Below are 26872 nucleotides of genomic sequence, written 5' to 3' on the forward strand. Positions count from 1 at the left end.
TTGAGTATCACATTTTTTGCTTTTCATGATGTAGAGATATTTTATTGCCAAATTTTATACTAGGGGGCCGATTTCATCCATGTTTTCCTATCATATGTACTAGGTTAGCCCCATTTTGGCTGATTGTTGATATATAAAAAATTCAAGAAAATCTCTATTCAAAAAAGGAAAAGGAATTAGTAAACCATGTCCAAACAATTAACACTTTATATATACCTCTAGAGGAGAGAGTCATATTCAAGAATATGTAATTTATTTTTAAAAAAATGTAGATATGATAGGAAAAGTTTGGTGGGAATTAAAAATTGTCAATTTTTGATAAGTTTAACTTTGAACGCTTATAATGGAAAAATGTACACCAAAAATCTTTTTTTACCACTAGCTATACATGTCAACTACAACATATTGTAAAATTGGAGAAGAAACTGATCATTTGCATATACTTTTTGGGTGAAAACAAAACTCTATATTTTCAACATTTTAAAAAAAAAATTTTAAATATGGAATTTAAAAAATAAAAAATGCAATTTTTTTAACTCAATTTAAAAAGAAAATTAAAAGCATACAACTTCATCCAATTTTACACATCTCATCTCTTTAAAGCATCATCAAATTCTAAACATAAATGCCACTTTTATGTCATTAAAGTTGAATAGTTTAAATTCTTAGCACCTTTCTATATTTAGATTTTCTCCATCTCCTAATAATTTTTATAGGTGTTTGTTGTCATGCAGATTGTGGGTGTAATGTGTGGCATCGTGTAGGATAATTCACCTCCCTTTACATGACTTCTACAATTTGCATTCAAACTATTACACGAAGGGCAACATGTGATAAAAGTTAACAACCACATTCTAACAATGAGATATAGTTCTAGTTAAAAAAATATTATTTTTTTTTAGAAAAATTAAATCATCCATCACCCCACTACCTAGGGACTCAGGTCCCTCTAGATCTCAAAGAGATTAGAGGGAGTGGCCTCAAAAGCTACTTAAGTTTCTAGTTTTGTTTATGTTGATGGCTTCTAGAATTGTATTTGGTGTGATCATACGCTCCCACTTGAATACATGTTTGGATATAAGGAGTTTGTATTACCCTTATTTTATTTCTAGGAATTCTAGTTCTTGTAATAATTACAATCCAAATGATAAAGAAGATGAAGAAGCATCCATGATGTAAAAAACCTAGTTATTTGATGTAGATATGACTTACTAAGCTACTTTGAAGGGATCCAAATGGTTCCAATGAAGAAAAAGTAATCGTTTAAATATGTGTCAGGAAATCACCACAAATTCTATGTGAAGCTCTACCTATTTGACAACATCTCAATTCACAAGAAACCACATGAAAGTGCCAAATATACAAAGAAACAATTTTAATGTAGAGAGATGTCTACTCATCCTAAAAAAAAACTAAGATCCAAGAAATTTCATGTATGTAGAGGCATAAAGGGCTAAAAATAAATTTTAATAAATTTTAAATGATTTTATTGTTTGAATTTGTTTACTAATGTTTTCCAATCTTAAATGGGTGCACTTGTATTGAAGGATGCAACACATTTTTTTAATTTAGCTTTATCATCTTGCATTTTTTTATGATAGTAGTTCAATTTTTTAAAGATTTTCCTTTATATATTAGGGGCGTAAAACTAAATTAGGAATTGTGTAACTCCTCTGCCTCCATATTATATTGGATACTTAGCAAAGAGGATTATACTTTTACTATGGATAGTAAAGGTTTTCTAATGCTTCTATGAATCATACTTTTCCAAAAGGGTTGAACATCATAGTGTTGTAACTATTTCCACCATAAGGACTTTTGAATACCTAAAAAACCTACATAAGAAGTGTTAATGTAAGAAAAAGTCCCAAATAAAAAATGTATCAATTACTCCATGTATTAATGGTGTCTTTTTGTTCTAGACCTATTTGTAAAGAAAAATGGAAAACTAAAAATAAGGCAGTTGAAAATTATTGCTTTGGGACTCCAATAGAAGGCTCTCTAAATCTTCCATTACCACTGATACAATGACATTATCATTCTCTATTTCATTGGGTTATTGAAATGTCCCTTTACTGATTTTATATGATATTTCAAGCCTCTAATCAGATCTTTAAAATCAAACAACCAATATTTCAAAGATCCACTAATTCCTCAATAAACCCCAAATCGGGTATGCCAGAAATAGTGCCAAAAGCTTCACAGCTTCACCTATTATTAATAAATTTGAAAGTAGAAATTTTTACAAAAATTTGAGCAGAATAACAGCCTATAAAATGACATTTTCAGATCTGTATAACATGCACACAATAGCTCCCAAACGGAGGAAAAAAACAATGCTCATCGGGCTCCCAAAAATAGCACAAAATAGCTCGGAATCACCACAAAAACATAGTAATCTATCACAGAAGTATAATCATATCCAAATACATATATTCAGATCTATTTTAATATTTAAAAGTCTTATATACAGCAGCAACCCAAACTGATATGAAATACTCAATCGGAAACACCAAACTCTTACAAAAAATACACCTGAAAACTCACAAATCTGCACTGTTCAGCACAAAGGCGAACTCTGCATGAGCATGCACATGGAATGGCTTCAAACTCCCATCCTTAGCCTTCCTAGAAATCTACAAACTCTCATTCTTGGGTCTCCTTCTTCACAGGTTTGGCAGCCTCTGAAGAACAACAAAGCAATGCGCAAAAATCAAGTTCTAGAATGAGCCCAAAATGCCTCCAAACCCCTTAAAAGAGGGCATAACCATAACTCACATCCAAGAGGGGTTAATAAAACATATTTTAATAATAATTTTTATTTATTAGTCCATTAGATTCCAAAGATTATCCCCTTTTTCCAAAACTTCACCTTTTTGGGCTTGCCTACCTTAGCAAAGATTATTATTTTTAATTATTTGAAAAGGGGACATGACAAGTCCTCCCCTTCCAAATATTGCTCGTCCTCAAGAAATGGCTGAACAATAGACCAATAAATCCACCTGGATCCCAAATGTAGTCATGAACTATACTATTGTCAATTAATACAGGCTCCTACAATATCCTCCGCAATATAACCAAGAGGAATCCATAATCAAACTGACAATTACTGCTCAACCAAACTCCAAAGTCACAACTTCCACCATCAGAAACCCACAAGACACAAACTCTTAGAACATCAAAACTCAAGTAAAGTGGACAAATCAAATTGCCAACATAGTAAATACCATCAATGCATCCCACTGGCCTATATGGAATGTACAATCCAACTCTGCAACAATGGTGAATGCTCCCGAATGAAACTGTACCAAGTATGGAGAATTCACACCCTGTACAACTCCTACAGTCAACACAACTCTGTAGATCACTGGCCACTATCTGATAACCATAACTCCCATGCACCCCTAATGGTGAAAAGCCATCACAAGATAAACAACAAGAAATGGAACCCAAACCAAATTTGCCTGCCATCAACTCCTCAACACAAGGATCAAATGCTAACTAATGTACATACCTTGCAATATAATGTTGATAAAAAAAACCAACCTCAGTCAATAGCTCACCATGAACAAGTGATACAACCCACTGTGGATAATCACCAGCTAAGTCAGGAGATGTCATAGCCAAAGGAGTAGAATCAATAACAGCACTCATTGAAGCATCACTCCAAAACTCTTTCTCTAAGTCATGTATTATCAAGCTATCAACTGTAGAACCTATCACCATGTCGTGACCATCACAACTCTCATCCTGAGGTGTCAAACTATCCCGTAACTAATGATAAGCACTAAGAACCAAAGTACATCTTTGTATCATCATCTCACCAACATGGTCATCAAAGGTAAATTGATGAGCATACCTCACAATGTAATGTCGATAGAATGCGCCAATCTTAGTCAGTGGCTCAAACTGCAATCCAGATGTAACTAACTGCAATCGATCACTAATCAAGTTGGAACTGACTACTACCTCTAAAGACATTTCCAAGGGAGTAGTATTACTAGAAGGAACCATGCCAACTGTCGTCTCACCAACATCACACATGGTCTTTGATACAACATCTCTAGTCTTCGTGCCATTAGTACTAGAGGTCACCACCATGTCAGGCATACCACAACAATCTACTGCAGCACCCAACTCAACTGATCCTGACTCTAGTGGGGATGAACCTAATATGCCAATGTTAGTATCAAGGATGGATGCATCCCCATCTCCACTGTCTTTGACAATCTTGACCATGGACATCCTCAGATCACCAGACACCACGGCTTGTGACTGTACAGAATCTGGTAAAGACTGTAGTTGCTCTAGCTTCATGGTCACCTTAGCCAAATGAAACTATGACTCCTTGAAAGCCAACTGTGTACTCTCAAGAATCTCAGAAGTCACCTCAAGTTGCTGAATAAGCTCACTTACCTCATCTTCCTTGGCCAATAATGCGTCATATGCTGTACTCCCCCACTCTGTAAGATAATCTCTATTGGCTACCAACTGCATATAATTCTGTCTCAAAATCCGAATAGCCTCCCATAAAGAGTGGATCTCTGTCAAGGAAAGATAACTGCCTTCCTACTCATCACTAGTAGGAGAACCCCATCCATAAACTACTAACAACTGACGAGTAGCATCAAAATGCTGGGAAGTGATAGCAATGTCTCGGTCACTAACTCTCAACTGATTAGACACATGATGGCACTGGCTTGACTGTCTCCTGCAAACCTCCTCTGATGCATTGTCTAAAGGAGTATCCTCAAAATTACTAGTCTCTAGAGTATTACCATCCGTATCCTGTGAATCAAATCTAAAGCTCATATCAACATACGAAGTATCAAAAACATTAGCACTGCTGTCCAACTCCTTTGTACCCAAGGAAACTAAGTCTTCAAAACTGCCCACTGCATCCTCCTGGATGTCATCCATGCCAATATGATCCTAGGACTCATCTGTACACACTTCCAAATATGAAATATCATCAACACATTCCAGCAAGTATGGTCGACTAGATATATGAACAAAGACCAACACTGGTGTATAAAAACTAATACCAACATTGGATAAGCTCCTGGCACAAGAAAAGACAACACCGTGCAATCTGCTAATCAAATCCATGATAGCACCCAAACAATCGCTGCTATCAAAAAGTGTTAAAGATTTCCAATCAACTAAATCCCAAATGCCAATATAACAATCTCGAGTCCATATCCGTAACCTATAATCAGCTGGTAACTCAAGCAAAATCTTCACCTGAGTAATATGACCAATACCAACTAATTTCATATACCTATCTGACATTATCCCTATATCCTGGATGTGAATGCAAGATGAACTCGCAACATTATCAATGTCCACATATGATCTAGCATTCGCAGAAAGTTGAGTATTAGGAGTGCAAGATGAAACTAAACTCAATTCCATGCCATGCTTATCCCCATGTCTCTCCCAGTCTTGTAATGCCAATGGAGTATTCACCAAAGAAGCTCGAGTGTCCTCAAGCTCGTGAGAAAGCCTGTCAACTTCCTCCTCCTTCCTCCTCAAGGCATCTAAATAGTCTCCGACAAGGTTAAGAAGATGGTCACGATATGATAGAAGATGTAAATAACTCAACTTCATCCTTCCCATTCCTTCCCTAATCGCTTGTAAGTCAACACAAGGAGACTTTGCCTGAACTCCCTTATGTCTACCCTGTAACTGAATCATCTGAATGTGATCCTCTATCATATCCCACATCCTATCATGATGAGATAATGAAGTCACAATACTATCTTTGTTCACCTTTAGCTGGACAAATCATGTGAAGTACTACCTGCCTCAACCTCATGTGATGAAGCATCTAACTGTGCCTGGTACTCTTTCTCAGCAAAGTCATGAATGCTCAATGTCTGCTCATCTCTACCAGGTATCTCACCATCATGCACAACAACATCCTCATAATCATCATCTAAACCCACTACCTCCTATGGCAGAGTAGAATCTGAGACCTTTGCCTGGCTATAAGCTAGTTTCTCAAACTCCTCATGCAAGTTCTTGGTAATTGTGTCATTTGCCTTGTGAGAAAATCTGCCAAATAGAAATCTAGTCAACTTATCCACCTTAACTGGTCGGACAATATGTCATTCATCATACGGTGGTGCTCAACCAACTGTTCAGACATGTCATGGCTTATTTTCATAAGTTTATCTCGAATGTCTAAATAACCATCCTTTCTACTATTTTGACTCTGGATATCAATTGTCCAAGATCGTGTCCTCTGAGACTCTGTACTATACATGTCCATTCTGGATAAAGTAGAGTGTAACCCCAATAGGATATAACTTCTTCAAACACCAAGAACTAACATGCAAATGATTAGAAGTAGCATGCAGCCATAGATTTTGACATGCAACTAATTAGAAGCAACATGCAACCACCAAATTCACCAAGAACTAACATGCAAATGATTAGAAGTAGCATGCAACCATAAATTTTGACATGCAGCTAATTAGAAGCAACATGCAATCATAAATTATGACATGCAAGATCTTGGTAGTTGTCAAAACTGACATGCAAGATCTGGGTAGTTGTCAAAACTGACATGCAAGATCTGGGTAGTTGTCAAAACTGACATGCAAACTTCTACAAACCCTCAGGCTGGCAAGATCATGGCTCTGATGCCAATGAAATTTCCCTTTACTGATTTTATATGATATTTCAAGCCTCCAATCAGATCTTTAAAATCAAACAACCAATATTTCAAAGATCCACCAATTTCTCAATAAACCCCAAATCGGGTATGCCAGAAATAGTGCCAAAAGCTTCACAGCTTCACCTATTATTAATAAATTTGAAAGTGGACATTTTTACAGAAATTTGAGCAGCATAACAGCCTATATAATGACATTTTCAGATCTATATAACATGCCCACAATAGCTCCCAAACGGAGGACAAAAACAATGCTCATCAGGCTTCCAAAAATAGCACAAAATAGCTCGGAATCACCACAAAAACTTAGTAATCTATCACAAAAGTATAATCATATCCAAATACATATATTCAACTCTATTTTAACATTTAAAAGTCTAATATACAGCAACAACCCAAACTGATATGAAATACTCAACCGGAAACACCAAACTCTTACAAAAAATACACCCGAAAACTCACAAATCTGCACTGTTCAGCACAAAGGCAAACTCTGCATGAGCATGCACATGGAATGGCTTCAAACTCCCATCCTTAGCCTTCCTGGAAACCTACAAACTCTTGTTCTTGGGTCTCCTTCTTCACAGGTTTGGCAGCCTCTGAAGAACAACAAAGCAATGTGCAAAAATCAAGTTCTGGAATGAGCCCAAAATGCCTCCAAACCCCTTAAAAGAGGGCATAACCATAACTCACATCCAAGAGGGGTTAATAAAACATATTTTAATAATAATTTTTATTTATTAGTCCATTAGCTTCCAAAGATTATCTCCTTTTTCCAAAACTTCACCTTTTTGGGCTTGCCTGCCTTAGCAAAGATTATTATTTTTAATTATTTGAAAAGGGGACATGATAGTTATAATTTGTCAACCTTTCCATTCATTCAGGTAGGGTCTATGAATATTAGAACCAAAGTGGGTTCAATCTGAAACTGAATTCTTCCATCAAATTTTTTAGCTTCATGCCTACTGGAGCATGTGGATAATCATGGTGGCATAACACTCAATTTTTTTAAACATGTTTTGTATGTGATTTACTTTAGATATTTTAATTCATTGACTACCTTTTATTCCAAAAAATCTACAAGCTCATTGCCAACATTTATCCAAGTTTTAAAGGGCACAGTCAAGTACTTTGTTGTTGTTTTTGGTTTAAGTCTATAGTTATTATGGGGGCTTGTCACAACTCTTTCATTTTTAGCATTGACCATTGTTGTCTACTCAATCACTTGTGGACCTTTTTCTTTGACAGAGGGAGATCTGGCTTGTCTAGATCTTTCTTTACTAGGCACTAGTAATGTTCTACTCTTGGTGTCTAGTGTTTGTTTGCACTTTGGGTCAACACTCGTTAATTGCTACTTTTTTTAATAAAAATATTTATCCCACTTGCTTGGATATGGAAAATTTAAAATATATTTTAAATTCTTTACTAGCTTTTATTCCCAAAAAATTGCACACCATTGCCCACATTCTTCCTTCTTGTGCAGATATGGAACTTTAAAATATAGCATAGACACCTTTCAAAAGCACAAACAAGGTGTGCGAATTTTTTCAATAAAATGCCTCAATGAAATGTGGTCCTAATAGTGTTGAAGATGTTTGCATAGGTAAATGAATTTCACATTCGCTGCCACAACCATTTCTACTTGGGTGTAAATGGGAGTCATCAAACAAGGTATGTGTAAAATTAATGTAGTGAAAGGGCTTTAGAGACTTTCAAGCAATTGCAATTAAAAATAGATCTTCTACTATATACTATTTAAATTCTACTTTATATTTGTTTTAAGAATTGCAATTGTTGAACTCTACTTTGTGTTCTTGTAAAGTGATCTTATTAATCTTCTCTTGGTTTGAAATTTTGGTCTAACATCTTGGTGCCTTGAGAAATCAAAGGGGAAGATGGCTAATGGTTGTCAATTTTTGTACGGAAATTGTAACTGTAATTTTACCCTTGATTAGGTAAGTACTAATGGTGATCAAGAGCAGTGGATATGGTAGAGGCTAAAAGTATGGCAATAGCAATCATGAAGATGTAGGATATTGTGTAGGAGGTTATGACAGCAAAAATAATGGGGACTATCATAACCATGAAAATGTGATATGAAAGGAAGCTTTAGGATGATTCCATGTATTTTCACTAATAATTTTGATTTTTCTTTTAAAAAATTTCTAACATCCAATAATAAGATAGATAATCTTTTTTTTCTAAAAATATATATATATAAAAATATGAACTATAATTTAGATTTAAAATTATATATTTGAAAAATTCTTCAATACTATTGATTATTGTTGGCACTTGTTTTTGGATTAGATTGTGTTGAATTTTTTATCATCAACGTTTCAAATCAGACTATGTGATTCATCGTCCCGAATCACACTATGTGATTCATCGTCCGGATGGAAGAACAAGAGTTGCAAAACAAAGTAACCATCAAACAATTATTGATTAGATCCCGTAACGATCAAACAATGCAATAATTATAATTACTTGGCGTAGACAAGAACTAATAATAATATTAATTTGGAGACCACGCAATAAACTTGTGTTTGACTTCAAAACTCGGCAAAAGAGACCAAATCATGCTTCTCACCTGCCCTCCACCCTAAAAAATATCCTCCGTGTCCAAGTTCGCTACTTCCGTTCTTCTTTGCTCGTATGAAATTTAATTTCATCTTCTCAGAATATTTCTGTACCAAGCCGGCTATCTGTCTTCCTTACTGTTCCAGTCATATTTAATTTAATGTCAACTCTAATCTAGGAAGTTCTCCAGACACGAAGCTGCCTTTGTAGTTAAGAATTCTTGTATATCTCAATTTGCATCTATGGGTGTCCCTTCTACCAGTGACGGGCAGCCCAAATATGGGTTACGAAATGCTTTTGATCGGCTCAGAATCCCCTCGCCTCCTGGAACGAATCACATGCCCTACGATGTATTTATAAGTCATTCTAGTCAAGATGTCGAACAGACGCTAGCGGATAATATCTGCAATTACCTAGATGGCTTGGGTCTGCAAGTGTTTTTGGACAACCATAGGCTCAACTTATGGGATTTGACGCCTAGAGAGTTAGAGGAAGCCATGGCTAGTGCTTCAATCCATATAGCCATTTTCTCTCACTGTTATGCGCAATCTCCTCGGTGTTTGGCGGAACTGACATTTATGATCAAAACCCATACCACAATTATCCCCATCTTCTATCATATTGAGCCTTCTGATTTAAGATGGGTTGTTGTAGGGAAAGGAATATATGCACAAGTCTTCTCCGGCCACGAAAAGGCAGATGCTTACAGCACAGAAAACCTTCAGCAGTGGACAGGGGCACTCCAAAAAGTTTCGTATTGTACTGATGGCATTATTATTAGAAATGTTGAGTAAGTACCTTACTCCTCCCCTTCCCCTCCAAGTTTAATAGTGACGCCTCTTTAGAGCGGTTTTGATTGTAAAATACTTGCCATTTTTCACTTGCTGTGTATCCTTTCAATTTTAGGCTTAGAGTATTAACTGTCAAGTACTCTAAATATGCGTAAAACAGACTTTTATTCCTTAACTGTAACATGTTTTCTAATATTAAGAATCCGCAAAAAAATCTCGTTAGAAAGCAATTGGGTGTGTTAGGTTTTCTAGTCATTGTTGTGTGGATTTAATAGGGCAAGTTTATGTCAGATCTTTCAGCAAATAAGGCGTGATGACCTTATTTGTGGCCTCTATAAATTGATTTGGAGTTTGAATGTTTGGTGGGCTCAAATTTGTTTTCAAAATAATTGATGACAAAAAATTCGAAAACCAAATTCCTAATACTATTCTTCCAAATCTAAATTGTTATAACATGTAAATAACTTGGGAGAATCAACATTTACTGGACATCTGGGAAAAGGTTCTCTGAAAGCGTTATTTCTGACATGGTTAACAAATGTTGAATTTTCGCATGGAATTTGACCTGCTGGTATGCAGAACTTTACAAACAGATAAATACCGGTTTCTATTTTGCTAAAGCCATCGTCTTAGCTTGTTCTTTCCAGAGGCCCATGGCTTATTTGTTCCTCCTTGCTCTAATATCGATTTGACTAGTGAATTTTCAGGCGCAGAATTAATGTCTCTTGTTCTTTTAATTTCGATTGACTACCTTCTTGAAATTTTAACTAATTCACCAGGTTATGTCATTTTTTTAGAACTCAAAAGCAAAAATTGCAGCTCAACCAAAACATCGTGGCTATTTTGACATTGACCTTTCTAAGTATCTTACAAATAATGGATATCCAAATCGATCAGAACGAATAATCCTAGAGAATGCAGTATACAAATCCCTGCAACACTTTTTCTTGTTGTCAGACCTCTAATAACAAGATCAATTATTGTCTATTCGTTGTCCAACGCCCTTCAAGGCTCCTCAACGACTTTGTCGAAGCGTTAAACAATGGACATCATTGCTTGAATTCGGTGGTATGGGAAATTTGTGGCTTCTAGTAGGAGCTTGGAGTTCTTTCTTTTATTTCTATTCATTGGCAAGGCATTACCTTCCGTGCTAGGAAGCCTGGGAAAATTTTAGCTTTCAATAGCGAGAGAGATTATTACTGTTTCTGAGTCTCTTTAAATGTAATTGAAACCATGCAATTCTACGAATGGCTGTCGGTAAAATAATTTTTAAAAGAAAAGGAAGAAATAAGTGTCAGTAAAATAACTTTTAAACTGTAGCATAGCATGTGTTTCATCTCATTTTATTCCTACTCACTTCGAGTTCGGTTCACGTTTCCAGAGACGAGAAGAGGGTAATGAAGAATCTGGTGAAACGTGTAGTGAAAGAGACAAACAAGGTGCCGACAGAGGTTGCCAACCATTTGGTAGGTCTATATGAAGCCGTGAGTTACTTTGACGAGATTGCAGGGGAGTGTACTGGCAAAATACAGATTGTGGGAATTAGCGGAATGGGTGGCTCTGGCAAAACCACTCTTGCAAAGGAAATATATAAGAAGAGATCATCAATGTTTTCTAGATCAAGTTTTCTGTACAATATTCGAGATGCCACAGAGAAAGGACTACTGGTTGGAAAACAGAAAAAGCTCCTGGATGACCTCGATGTCAAAAGTGTATCCTTTGACGAAGTAGAAGCGGGCAAATGTATTCTTAACAGCCATTTGAGATTTGTTTCCGTGCTTGTCATTTTAGACGATGTGGATGATACAGACCAGTTGGATGCTCTTTTGCCAGCAAAGAAGAGTCTTGGCGAGGGGAGTTTGATTGTTGTCACCACGCGAAAGGTAGACGTTCTTAAAGAAAGAGGCATATCTATCATTTATCACATGAAGCTTCTCAAAGCCACTTATGCCAAACAACTCTTCTGTTGGCATGCATTTTTACAACCATTTCCACTTTTGGGATTTGAGGATCTCGTTGAGAAGTTCTTAAGAGTTTGCAACGGTCTCCCTTTGTCACTAAAGGTCCTCGGAGGAAAGCTCTATGGCGAGTCTCGCAGGGAACATTGGCAATATACATTAAAACAGTTATCCAAAGTATCAGAAAGGGGCATCAGAGGACAGCTGGAAGTCTGTTTTGATGCGTTAGATAGAGAAGATAAGGAAACGTTCTTGGATATAGCTTGTTTCTTCATTGGAGAGGAGGTAAGTTTGGCCATCGAAGTAAGGGAAGGATCAGGTTGGAATGCTCAGATCGGTTTGGACAGACTTCTGAATAAGTGCCTAGTTGAGGTAGACGATTATGATATCATACAAATGCATGATCATTTGAGGGATCTAGGAAGGCGAATTGCAGATCGACACTCACCCTATCGCCTCTGGTCTCCAGGACAATTCACTTCGATTCCCTCGATTCCTCCTCAGGTGAAGTTAAGGCTTTTACTTTTGTCATTCAAACAGGGTACCCTATTATTGTTCTAACTTTTTCTTTTGATTTTTTATTTAGAAACCCTTCCAAATTAGAGGGATGACAGACACCGTTTCCAATGTTTGTAACCTCTGGAAAGAGAAGATCTCGCTCGGATTAAAACTTTTGGTCTGTACCGGAGAATTTCTAAATCAAGATGTTGGCGAGTTATCAAGAGAACTGCTCTGGCTTCGCTGGAATAATTCCAGTCATACAAATCTTCCTGAATGGCTTTCATTGAAAAATTTGAGAGTATTAGAGCTTAATGGCGCTTTAAACTTGCAAGAACTTTGGACCGACACTAAGCATGTAAGTAACCTGTTTTACAGATATTTTCAAATCTTTATTCCAATTATGTTTTCTGAGTTAACCAAAATCGAATCTTGCAAGCAGGCACCTTTGTATTTAAGAGAGCTGATTATTGCTGGCACCTGGAGTGCTAGTTTTGAAAGGCTCCCAAGTTCAATATCAAATCTGAAACATCTGAGAAAAATAGCTCTGTTAGGTTGTGTTTGTAAAGAGTTCAGCATTAAAGAGCTGCCAGAAGAGTTTTGTCATCTCCAATCGCTGGAACACCTGGAGCTACGGCATTGCAAATTTCTGTCAACACTGCCGACTCATTTTGGGAAACTAAGAAAACTGCGGCATCTGGATTTGTACTCTTGCCAGATGCTAAGGAGGTTGCCAGGTTCTTTCAAGCAGCTGGTAAACCTGGAATATCTTGATTTATCAGGTTGTAAGAAGCTTCCATCTATGCCAGACATGCTTGAAAACATGAGAAAGCTGAAGAAGTTGTATTTCACAGGATGTTCTAAAGTTCAAGACTTGCCCTTGCAAATTGCAGAGCAGAAATATCTAAGGGAGCTCCACCTGAAAAAATCAATGCTAAAGGATGTACCAAATAACATTGGCCAACTAAGCAAATTGGAAACGCTGATGATTGGAAGTCCGCATTTGACAGGCTTTCCACACTCTTTTGGCTTTTTGTCAAGCTTGATAAATCTCAAAATTACAGGATGCATCAAACTGAAATCTCTCCCCGAGTCTATAGAGCATCTCAATCTTTTAAGATATTTATGCATTAAGTCATCTGGAGTGAGGTCTTTACCACAAGGATTTAGGCAACTGACTAATCTCCAAGTTTTGAAGATTTTTGATTGTCCAATCTCCCTGTTGGATGTCGGGTCAGCGTCATCTTCTTCATTGCGGAAACTCAAGGTGATACATCTGAAAGCAACTGATGTGATGAGACTATCTATTACTCAAAGTTGTTGCCCGAACCTTGAAACTCTGCAGCTTGAGCTAAATCGCCATATAATCGAGATAGATATCTTCTCAAAGTCAGTAAGGACGGTAAAGGTGTATGAATGTCCAATGCTGCGCATCATAAATGGCCTTTCAGGTGTAGTAAAGCTCGAGATAACAGGATGTCCGGAATTGGGTGCAGATAATATTAGATCAGCTTCAATGGCGGCGGTTTCGACTCACTCAACAGAGAGGTTCAATTAAGCCGTTCAATTGCCTCTAAACTCTTTCAACTGTGAGCAATCAGACCGTTTTTCTTAGTGAAAAACCGGAGTTCTTATTTTTCTGAGGTGATTTCCTTAAAAAACAGAGATATTGACGTGCGTCAATGTTGTTTATCTGTGTTTTGTATCGTGGACTTTAGACAGGCTTCGTTTGTAGTATGCATCGCTGTAGTCTTTCGTTTGTGTATTATTGATCTTAAAAACTTTTGGTATAATTCCGTGTTGTTATATTTTATGTTAACTTAGATGCATGTATCTAGCCTTCTTTTGCTACGTTGTACTTGTCACCAGTTTATTTAACTCTCAATTGTGGTGTCGTTTTATAATTATTCGTGGTTTCGTATCTTTCATTCATTATTCAGTGGTTGGTTGGCAATCCTTTATATTTTATCTTTCATTATCATAAAGTTTTCATGATATTTCAAGCACATTTTTATAGACTGGTGGTCATTTTAAATTGCAGTATTGTTTTAGTGTTTTGGCAGCATTTCTGGTCTATAGTAAAATTATTCTTGTATATTATGGTCTTTTTTATCAACAGTGATCTTGTAGATATGGCTGCATTGCTTATACTATTTTTATGATCTTATTATATCTATTATCAAATTATATTGTTTGTTTATGGTAGTTGGTAGCATTAATACAATAACATGGTATTCATGGTTTCATCATGCATTGACACTTTGTTCATATAATATTTTTTTATATCATCTTAGAGTGGTTGATATATTTCTCAGTATTATATATTCATGGCCATCTATTGTGATTGATGCTTCAAGCTTGGAGGTATCTTTTTATTGAAAATACCTTAGGATGACTTGCTTGATTATACATGACATATTCATCTTCACTTGTTTCTCCCTCGTCTTCCTTAAAGTTTATATGTTCATTTATGGTATAAATTTACTATTTATCTTGAAACTTGTACATGTTCTAATAGATCTAATTATTTTAAAATATTTTTCTTCTAGCTTGGTAATTCATTTGGTCATTTAAATAGGTGATAAGCCCAATAGAGTTTCTATTGTAAAGTCAATGGTTAATTTCAATTCATTAGATTCATGGTGGTTACCATTTGTATGTCAAATTTTTATTTCATTTGCATTCTAATGTTTTATGTCCTAGTTGATTTCTCATTCTAATATTTTATGTCCTAGTTGATTTCTTTGTAGGTGGTTGTTTATATTGAATTCGTAGGTGAGATGAGATCAAAAAATAAATCTCCAAACAATTAATTATGTTTACCATATATTACTAAGTTTGAGAGGGAAAAAATTTATTTATTAAATTAAATATTTAATCAATCAATTATTGGTTGATAGCCATTTTTTTTTCAAAAGAAAATGATAAGTAAAAGTAAGGGTTTTCTTTTCTATGTTTTATTGTGTAATGTTTCTTTTTTAATTACTAGAGATGAAGATAAATATCAATCTTTTATCATCTGAATGTATCCATGAATGTTTCTATACTTTAAATAGTCATAATAAAATTTAATAATTGAAGTATTTACTTTAGTTTGTTTTGTATTTATTGAGACCATATACAAGGAAGTTGCAATTATATATTAGAGTTCTATGTCAAGGAGTATTTGTGCGTGAAGTAAAAATATTTTGTTCCATTGATTGCTAAGAAATCAACATGACAAATACATAAAAGGACAACAATACATTTCCATAATATATCATCCACCCTTAATACATTGTTCTTCAAATTCTACTTCGCCAAGGAAACCACCCTAAGGAATAAATTATTATATTTGGTTCAAATTATTTCTTGTAAGAAGCAAATTCCAATATAAGTAGAACACGTCATTCACATATCACAAAGATAAAATTTCAGTGAGGTAAATTTTTGTCACAATAGAAACTTAAATACCTTGATTACAATCTAAAGAATGATCAACTTCTATAATCCTTAACATTTCTCTATTTTAATAAATTATTATATCAATCTTGAAGCTTGATTATCATCAAGAATGTCCTTTATATATGATAGACATTATACCTTATAATATTAAACTCATCTTTTTCTTAAAATCTTTATTCTCACAGAATCCCAACACTAAGGTTAAAATCTGATCCTAAGCTTTGATTTCTACATCTCTAAATTAATTGAAGTCAACATCATCACCATACTGAATTCTGAATAAATCCTCATGTTATCTCAATAATTCAGACCAGCTTAATCTCATATCGTTTCTCCCAAATTAATGTGGACTCTAATTAGTGCACTGATAAATTGTTGATATAATATGCTTCAGCAGACATCTACGTTAATTTTAGGGCAGACTTTCTTCCCCAGACAAAGAAATATACAATTCCTTGTTGAAATCCAAAGAAGACATTAATAATAACGACATTTAAGTTAAGAAGAATAAACCGACGGCTAGAACACATAATCCTTGCTCTTCCAAAAGAAAACTGCTAGACCTACAAACTGTAGTTACTTCGAGTGGCAAATAATTGCTATTTCATGATGACATTTGCTGCTATCTGTTTGTAAGCAGTCAGTCTAGTTTGCCGAATTCGGAATGATTGAGAGAGCAGCAATACCCTTTATATTCTTGTGTTTTTCACATTCTGACAATTCTATATTCTTAACTGTTCCTGGCGGCATTTCAATTTCCTCCAAATGCTCATTATTGCTAAGACGGAATGTTTCAAGTCTTGGGCAACAGTTTTCAGAAATTGAAATTCTGCTCATGTGTGTCTCGTTTAAATCTAGCACTGTGAGCTTCTCCAATGCAAAGGAAGTTACTGACCCAAAATACACTTCTTCAAGTGGGCAATCAGAAATCTTCAAGGTTCGAAGGTTAGCCAGCTGTGTAAATCCTTCAGGTAAAGCCGTCACTTCTGTGGACTCTATACAAAGATCTTCCAGAAGTCGTAGATGCCAAAGTGTGTTGGGTAAAGTTTCCAAAGCCATACAGTCAATAATTGAAAGGCTTTTCAAGCTGGATAAATTTCCAAGAGAATCTGGCAAGCTATTCAATAACGGACTCCCTAATGTCAACACTTCCAATTTACTCAGGCGCACGATGTTACTCGGTAACTCCTCCAAACTAGTATCTTTAAGTTGGAGCTCTCTCAAACATGCCTGATCTGTAATTTGATGAGGTAATTTCTTAATGGCTAGGCATCCTGAAAGGTTCACATTCTCTAGCTGTGTGATGTTCTTAAGAATGTCTTCCTCTAAGACGAGCCTTTTGCAACCAGACAAGTCTAGATACTTGAGGCGTCTCAATTGCTGAAAAGAAACTGGTAGCATCCTCAACTCCGTGCAAGAGTACAAATCCAGATGCTCTAGGTTTCTCAAATCCCCAAATCGGGCGGGGAGTGACGACAGCAATTTACATTGTCGTAGCTCCAGGTGCTCAAGGGATTGGAGATTACAGAACTCATCGGGCAGTCTTGAAAAGCGAAATTCTCTCCCATGGTAGGAAATCAGAGCTATCTTTGTCAAACGCTCCAGACTAGAAATTATGCTTGGAAAAGTGTGGAAAATGTTGCCTTCAGTAGCAGTAATAATCATCTCTCTCAACTCTTTCGGAGGCTGCGCCCAATTTTCAATTATATTTAGCTAGCAGGGTAATTAATACAGAAAATAAGGTTTTGAAAAAGAACTGTAGGGCAAGATATTCGACTTACTTGAACGTTGTTGTCCCACAGTTGCTGTAAGCTGGAGGTACCATAAAGCTCTAGTACCCTTAAATTTGTCAATGAAAGCCAACCGGGAAGTTCGGTGTGGTGGAAATCAAACCAACGAAGCCAGACTAGATGCTTTGGCTGTCCAGTAAAGTCTGCGGTAAAATAATTCCCAGCAACAACAAGAACTTTCAATAGAATCCAGAATCGAAGATTGATGCACTCTTGAAATAGTGGCGGATAACGATCACGACATGTAGGGAATTCGTTATGAGCAGGGCAAGCAACGAATTCAGTTGTAGCAGCCATTATGCCCCTGATCTCCTAAGTACAGAAAGGGAAAAAAAAAAAGAGGAATTAAATTGGATCAAAGCAAGTTCTTTGACTAGTAATTGCACAGAAAAATTTATGATCAAGCTTACTACCTCTGTGTAACTCATGATCCTGGTGATCTGCATGGTGGACCATAGACGATGCGGCGAGCATTAAATTGCGATTTCTCTCCCGAAATCGCGAAGATTGGAATGCATTCTTATCCGGTTCTTGTTGTCGATCTCAACCAGACATTTGCTCACAAGGTTTTCCAGATCACTCCACCCCGCCTCATCCCACACTGCAATGGCCAGACTTTTCTTTTCTCCAACGAAGAAACAAGCTACATCCAAAAATATATTTTTCTCCTCGTCATCTAGTGCATCATAACTAAGCCTCAGACTCTTTTTTATCTTAATGGGCAATGATCTAGAGACCTTCTCTAACACAGATTTCCACTGCTTCTCAGGTTTCCCGTAAAGCATTCCTGCCGTGACCTCAATAGACAAGGGCAATTCATCACAAAGATCTACAAACTGTTGAACGAGATCTTCACAGGCAGCCGGTGGAGAGAATCCTACGAAAGCATGCCAGCAAAAAAGCTCCTTGGCTTGACACGGATTCAGTGCTCGCATCGTGTATATAGGGCACGATCTAAGGACACTCGAATCCCTTGCAGTGATGACGATTAAACTACCGGATCCGAGGTGCCTACCCATTTCTGGCAACAGAGCGTTCAACTGATTGAAATCGTCAACGTCATCCAGAACAATGAGCACACGAAGAGATCTTAAACGCCCTGCCAAAATAGACTTGCCCTCGCTTGCATCCTTGAATGGTATGCTCATATGTACAACGTCCTCCAACAGTTGTTTTTGCAGTTCATGCAATGGATTCTCTCTTACTCTGAATACAAAGCTGCAGTTGTCAAAGGCAGAGTATTTTCTGTTATATATCTCTTTCGCCAGTGTGGTTTTACCACGGCCGCTCATGCCGACAATTCCCACAATCTCTACGTTCCGATTACCTCCCAGACATCTGACTGATTCAAACTCTCGTACAGCATCATCCAGTCCAACTGAATATGGAGCTACATCCAATGGTACCTTCACATTCTTTATCTCCTGCACTACGCGATTCACAATTTTTTTCAAAAGAATCCCTTCGTCACTGCCAGTGCGGATTGGGGACAAATATCAGTAGAGGGCAACTGTTCTAATAATCAAATATAATGTAAAGAAGATAAACAAATATTCATCCGAATTCAAGGGAACGGAATATATGATGCATACCTGTTATTCCTGTATTCATAGCCGGTAAAAGAGGAAACCCTGTCGAGAGTCTCTTTCCACTTTTGAACCTTTTCTGACTTGTATCTCCCGTTGGCTTCATAATTGGAAAAGGCGTCAGCATAGGATCCCCTGGTCACTCCCCTTCTCAGATCAGCAGGCTCGACATGATAGAAAATAGGAATAATCGTGCCCCCAATTTCTTGCATAAGCGACAGCTCTTCTAAACAATAGGGCGATCGCGCATAATCTCTGGAAAATATGGCGATGTGAACTACAGCGCTACGAATTGCATCTTCTATTGCTTTTGGAAAGAAGTCGCCCAACTCGAGCTCTTCTCGGTCCAGAAAGACTCTGACTCTAAGGCGATCAAGGAAATGGTAGATGGAGCTTGCCAATGTCAATTTCACATCAGGTCCACGGTGATTAATGAAAACGTCGTAGGGACCCTTGTTCAGTGTTGTTGTTGATGAAGCAACTCCTGTGCCAATTTCATGGAAAATATTCTCTTGCCTTCCCATTGAAGAGGAAGCAGTTGCCATGGAGTCAAATGAAAACGCAAAGAAATGGAGCTTGAATGATACTGATCAAGGAGGCGAAACAGTCGAAAGCTACAATAGGTATTATAGTATTAATAACTGAGTGGAGTGGTCGGTCCTGATAACAATCAGAAGACCTTTCATTCAAAGTTTTATCGATTTTAAAAATATAAATTTCCGCGTCCTTATATTTAATGTAATATTTTTAGAGATTTCTTTATTGAGGCGCGTATTTTTCATTTTTTCAGAATGTCACTAGTTGTCACTGCATAAAACGACAGACTTCAAATTACAATAAAATTATATTGTATTAGGATTATGCCTAAGGTTACAATTTTGATTAGGGATTAGGGTTTCTAGCTAGAGTTAAAATCACACTAAGTTTAAGATTATCATTAAGATGATGATTTATATTATTATTAGTGTCAAAGGTTTAGAATTAGGATTAGGATTATAGGTTACGATTTGGACTTCAGATTATGATTAGAGTTTAATTTAGGATTAGAGTTTATATCACAATTACAATTATGGCAAGACTTAGGATTAGGCTTGGAATTATGATTACGGTTATGATTTTTGGATAGGTAATAGTTTAGATCATGATGATTATTATGGTTGAGGTTAGGATTTATATTAGAATTAGGAGTTTGGGTAATGATTAGAAGTAGGATTTAGTAAACATATTATTGTTAGGGTTATTTTACAATGTGCCTCATTGACATGATGCACTATTTCAAGCACAATGAAATATTCAAGAAATAGGTTGGGATGGTGTGATCAAACAATATGAAAGGAAAAAAATATTTGAAGTCACAAGCCATAATATTTGCTAAAGGAAAAATGAAATACTAGGCCCTTATTTCGCTAGAAATGTTTAACAAGGACAATAGAAAAAAATAGTAAAATTTAAATAAATGGTGGGCCTCATAAATCAATGAAATTCATAGGGGAAAAAATATTGTAAAGGATTCTACTTCATCAATGTCATACTTTAGTAGCTTGTACCATCGTATGAATGAATCCATCTTGTGATATTGTGAAGAGCAAGAAATGTAGGTCTCTATATTCTATTGACATGCAATGTCTAGAATAGATGCACTACTGTAGGGAGAAAGGAAGATGCCAAACTTGACCCATCAATTTGTGATGTAACTACAACAAGATTATAAATTTTGTATATATTTTTCTTCTTGCCCATGTGTAATCCAAATGCACATAGAGAGCTAAAATAACAAATCTTGGGCAAAGGGCAATATTTTATTTCTATGTTAAAGCTCCCTCCCTCTCATTTTAATTAAAAAAATGTTAGGTAGAGGGTGCAAGCTTGCATTGGATAAATAAATATTTCCATATAAAATATTTTAATTATTTTAATTTTACTCTATATAGTTATGGTTAAGGTGATATTTTTTGGACAAATCTACTAGTTATAGAAAAACGAAACATATCTTCATCTATAGCATTGATGAATTGTTTATATAAAAGCATACAAATTAAAGGTGTATGAATATCAAATAACACCGACACTTGCACAAATCACATGCAAAGGTTGTATCAAGTATTTAATATCCATTATTTCTGTTAGAGAAGTGTCATAGAGCTCACATATGTAACCTTCTCAGTACTTTCCATCATCAACTATAAAACTTTAACAGGTAAAAAAAAATTAAAATAATTTAATGATACATTTTTAGTCATACATTTTTCTTCAGCTTTACTCATGTCATGTAATGAGATAGTCACCATTGTCATTCATACCATTAATACTGTCACCTCCAATACCATTTCCTTCATCTTCATCTATGTAAGTACATATTATTGTAATCAAATGTAGTCACAATGCAAAATGTTACCAAAATACTTACAATGTGTTAGGATAAACCACAGACAGAAATAAAAACTACATGCAAATATAACCAATAACAGAAAATAATAGATCACACAGAAATGAACACAAGGCACCAAGATTTAACGTGGTTCACCCAATCCCTGGGCTACGTCCACCAGACAGCAAGTCCGATCTTATTATAATCCAGTGATTGCAACCTGATTATAATTTATAATCCCTTATAGCTCAATACCGCCGCAAGAACCAATTTCGCATCACAACATAATGAAAGAATACCTAACCCTAAACCCTTTTATACAAGTATTAAGTTGCTTTAGGGTTATAACATGTCAGCCATTGCCCAAAAAAAAAATTTTAGGGCGATGCCCCGAACCCCACTATTTATGAAGTATGTACAGTACTTTCCTAATCAGTCACCATAATCTAACAATCTCCCACTTGGGGACTGATTAGGTTCCACACTAAACAACAATCTCCCACTTGGAGACTAATCCTGTACCAATACCACTACCACATGGGGCTCCCACTGGATCTAACCACCCTGGACTCTGCTGTTCTTTTATGCATGTTCAGTCTAAAAGACCAACTGAAGCTGAAGAGGAGTTTGGCTTCCCCTGTGTTACAACCTTTGTCAACATATCTGCTGGATTATCATTGGTATGTATCTTCTCTAGCTTTAACTATCCATCCTCCAAAACTAACCGAATGAAATGGTACCGCAACTGTATGTGTTTGGTGTTAGAATGCAGAGTTGAATTCTTAGCAAGATGAATGGCACTCTAACTATCTGTGAACAAATAATTGTCCTTTTGAGGATGTCCCAATTCTTCCAAGAAGAACTGAAGCCATATCATCTCCTTGGCTTCCTCTGTAGTAGCAACATACTCTACCTCTGTAGTGGATAGAGCATTAATCTTTTGTAACCTAGAAACCCAGCTCACAACTGCCCCACCAACAGTAAAGATATAACCTGTAGTACTCCGCCTGGTATCAATATCTCCTGCCAAATCTGAGTCAACATAGCCCTTTAAATCAGTAGTAGAGCCCCCAAAATGTAAACACTTATTGGATGTTCCTCTGAAATATTGAAGAATCCACTTGACAGCATTCTGATGCTCAAATCCTGGATGACTCATATACCTGCTAACGACTCCCACTGCATGTGTAATATCTAGCCTAGTGCATACCATAGCATACATCAAGCTTCCTACAGCTGAAGCATAGGGTACCTTGGACATCTTATCCTCCTCTTCCTGTGTCTTGGGACACATCTCCTTAGTCAATTTCAAATGACCAGGTAAAGGTGTGCTGACAGCTTTAGCATTCTCCATAGAGAAACGTTGCAACACCTTCTCAACATGATCAGCTTGAGATAGCGTCAATGTTCTATTCTTCCTATCTCTGCAAATCTTCATACCAAGGATTTTTTTTGCTGCCCCAAAATCCTTCATAGCAAATGCATGTGCTAACTGGCATTTTAGCCCCTTAATATGATTCATGTTAAACCCAGCTACAAGCATATCATCAACATATAAACATAAAATAATGTAGTTATCATCATCCAACCTCTTAAAATAAACACAATAATCTGAATGACACCTGTTATAGCCATGCTCATGCATAAACCTATCAAATTTCAAATACCATTGCCAAGGTGCTTGCTTCAAGCCATATAAACTTTTCTTCAATTTGCACACTAAGTTCTCCTTACCTTTGACCTCAAATCCCCATGGCTGGGCCATATATATTTCTTCATCCAAATCACCATGAAGAAAGGTTGTTTTAACATCCAACTGCTCTAAATGCAAATCTTCAGTAGCCACAAGACTTAAAACAATATAGATAGAAGTCATTTGAACAACAAGAGAAAATATCTCATCAAAATCAATTCCCTTTTTATGTGCAAATCCTTTTACAACTAACCTGGCCTTAAATCTTTTCTTACCTCCTTCCTCTTCTTTCAACCTGTAAACCCACTTATTCTATAAAGCCTTTTTACCTGCAGGCAACTTGCATAGATCCCATGTCTTATTCTGTAGCAAAGAGTCCATTTCATCTTTCATTGCAGACTCCCATTGAATCTTAGTATCCACCTGCACAACTTCATCATAACTTTCAGGTTCACTAGCATCAGTAAGTAAAATAGAATACAAAGAGGGAGAAAACCTTTGTGGAGGTCTAATTTGCCTCATTGACCATCTAACATTCACTGGTGTGTGTGGTATTTGTTGTTGCAGTTGTTGCACATCATGAGGAATGGCTGGAACATCAGCTTTTGGAGTATCATCCAACACTACATAATCATCTTTTTTCTTCTCATGTTGCTGCAATAGATCTTTGTACAACACTTTCTCATTGAATATGACATCCTGACTTCTAACAATTTTAAGATTTTCAAAATCCTAAAGCCTATAACCAAATTCATTGATGCCATATACAACAAAGACACATTTCTTTGATTTAACTTCTATCTTGGTTCTATTTTTAGAGTCTATATGAGTAAAAGCTTCACAACTGAAGGTCTTGAGAAAAGAATAACTCACCTTCTTACTAGTCCATGCTTCCTCTGGAATACCACAGCCCGAAGGAGTAGAGGGACCTCTATTAATCAAATATACTACAGTATTGACAGCCTCCGCCCACATGTGTAAGGGCAACCTAGCATGCAACCTCATGCTCCTTGCGCACTCCATTATAGTCATGTTCATGCGTTTAGCCACTCCATTTTCTTGTGGAGTCCTTGGAATAGTTTTGTATCTACGAATACCATCAGTGGAGCAATAATCTTCAAATTCATCATTACAATACTCACCACCATTATCAGATCTAAGACATTTTAATTTCTTACCAGTCTCATTTTCAACCAAGCATTTCCATTTCTTAAAAGTTTGAAATACATCAGATTTCTGTCTAAGGAAATAAACCAATACTTTTCTAGTTGCATCATCAATAAATGTAACATAATAATGAGAGCCACCAAGGGAAGATACCTGAGCTAGTCCCCATACATCTATATGCACAAGCTCTAATTTCTCCTTTTTGTTTTCCTTCCCAATCTTTACAAAACTCACTCTCTTTTGTTTTCCATACACATAACTTTCACAGAAATCAATATTAACACATTTCAGACCTGGTAAAACTTTCTTTGAATGAAGTACTTTTATACCTTTCTCACTCATGTGCCCAAGTCTATTGTGCCACAACGCTGTATCAGAATCTACAACAACTATTTGTTCTCCTTGCTCAACTGCAGCAATTGTTCCTGAACATTAATTTTTCTCTAAAACAATCAAAGTAGTAGGAACAATATGACCTGTACAAAGATATAAGGTGCCTACTTTAACACCTTTTGCTACTACAAGGGAACCTTTTGAAACCTTCCAATTTTTATCATTAAAAGTAACTACACAACCCTCATCATCGAGTTGCCCGACTGAAATTAAATTTCTACTCAACCTTGGAACATGTCTTACCTCATGTAGTAGCCAATGATTCCCATTCTGCAACTTAATCTTAATTTTTCCCTTTCCAACAATCTGACAGGGTTCATTATCCCCCAAATAAACAAGCCCAAAATCCCCTTGGACATAATCAATGAAATAACGTCTATGAGGTGTAGCATGAAATGAAGCACCAGAATCTAAAACCCATGAATCATCAACACTCTCTAAAGACAGAAGATAAGCATCCTCTTCAGATTTGTTACTTACCACATTTGCCTCCTTGTCTCCATCTGATTTATCTCCTTCATTGTTCTTTCGATTCCAGCAATCTTTCTTTTTGTGCCCTGGTTTCCCATAGTACCAGCAATCATTTGGTCCTCTCAATTGAGACCTCCTCCCCTTTGACTTTCCTCTTGATTTCCCACAATTTCCACAGTTACTTCCTCTTTCAGTCATTCTACCCCTGCTTTGTGCATTCAAAGCACTTCTTGATGTAGATCCACCTGAGGATTTCCTACGAGTTTCCTCACTCAAAACAACACTGATGACATCATCATATTTTAGGGTACTAGATCTAGGAACAGAATTACTCACCACCATTACCAAGCCATTCCAGCTTTCAGGCAAAGAACACAAAATCAAGAGTGCCCTAATTTCTTCATCAAAATTGATACCCACAGAAGATAACTGACTAGTAATAGTATTAAACTCATTTAAATGATCTGCAATAGATCCACCTTCTGCCATTTTCATATTAAATAAATGCTTCATGAGAAATACCTTGTTTGAAGCGGAGGGCTTTTCATATAGTGTCGCTAGGGTTTTCATCAAATCTTCTGTTGTCTTTGCTTTTGTAATATTAAATGCCACTGATGGTGCCAAGCATAACTGAATGCTTTCTAGTGCCTTTCTGTCCAAAAGATCCCATTTAGCCTCTGACATAGTTCCCTGATTCTTGGTTTTGCCTTCCAACGGCTTCCATAAATCCTTCTGATATAGATAGTCTTCCATTTGCATCTTCCATAACTGGAAGTTTTGCCCATTAAACCTGTCAACCCTCAGCTTACCCTCATCTACCATCATTCCCACTCAATCGTGAGACTCCCACTTAACTGTGAGACTTTCCTGTAGAGGATAACTGAAAGACAACCTCACTCTGATACCATTTGTTAGGATAAACCATGGACAGAAATAAAAATTACATGCAAATATAACCAATAATAGAAAATAATAGATCACATAGAAATGAACACAAGGCACCAAGATTTAATGTGGTTCACCCAATCCCTGGGCTATGTCCACCAAACAACAAGTATGATCTTATTACAATCTAGTGATTACAACCTGATTACAATTCGTAATCCCTTACAGCTCAATATCGCCGCAAGAACCAATTTCGCATCACAACATAATGAAAAAATACCCAACCCTAAACCCTTTTATACAAGTATTAAACTACTTTAGGGTTATAAAGTATGTACAATACTTTCTTGATCAATCACCATAATCTACACAATGCTCTCCAATTTCAAAATATATCTGTATCTTAACTACTTTATAGAAAGTAATTTAATATTACTATATATACATCATTTGTGAATTATTTATATTCAAACTTTTCATTTTTTCTAAATGGTTGCCATTATATATGTTGAAAAGCCCTGTTTTATAGCCTCCAATCATAACAACATGATGTCAGGAAGTTCCTAGTT

At 36.3% G+C, this 26872-nt stretch overlaps 1 protein-coding gene and 1 pseudogene across 2 annotated transcripts in view; one reads left to right on the forward strand and one right to left on the reverse strand.

Annotated features, from left to right (window-relative positions):
* The first annotated feature begins 9375 nt into the window (after positions 1 to 9375).
* LOC149545650 (disease resistance protein Roq1-like) lies at positions 9376 to 14299 on the forward strand. The gene is made up of 4 exons (XM_089790760.1): positions 9376 to 10049; positions 11432 to 12512; positions 12595 to 12864; positions 12949 to 14299. Exons 1-4 carry the CDS (start codon positions 9502 to 9504, stop codon positions 14062 to 14064), a joined length of 3015 nt encoding a protein of 1004 aa, XP_089646886.1. The 5' UTR covers positions 9376 to 9501; the 3' UTR covers positions 14065 to 14299.
* Positions 14300 to 16310: 2011 nt separating this feature from the next.
* The window catches only part of LOC149545651 (uncharacterized), a 73723-nt pseudogene continuing 63161 nt past the window's right edge, over positions 16311 to 26872 (reverse strand). Inside the window, exons 8-11 of the transcript XR_016354237.1 lie at positions 19333 to 19912; positions 18154 to 19210; positions 17732 to 18052; positions 16311 to 17636 (exon numbers count right to left, since the gene is read on the reverse strand). The product of XR_016354237.1 is annotated as an uncharacterized LOC149545651 (transcript). The remainder of the gene's footprint in view (positions 17637 to 17731; positions 18053 to 18153; positions 19211 to 19332; positions 19913 to 26872) is intronic.

Source organism: Cupressus sempervirens, chromosome 7, assembly GCF_028749045.1.
Source record: "Cupressus sempervirens isolate cs-2001-9-10 chromosome 7, ASM2874904v1, whole genome shotgun sequence".
NCBI classification, from domain to species: Eukaryota; Viridiplantae; Streptophyta; class Pinopsida; order Cupressales; family Cupressaceae; genus Cupressus; species Cupressus sempervirens.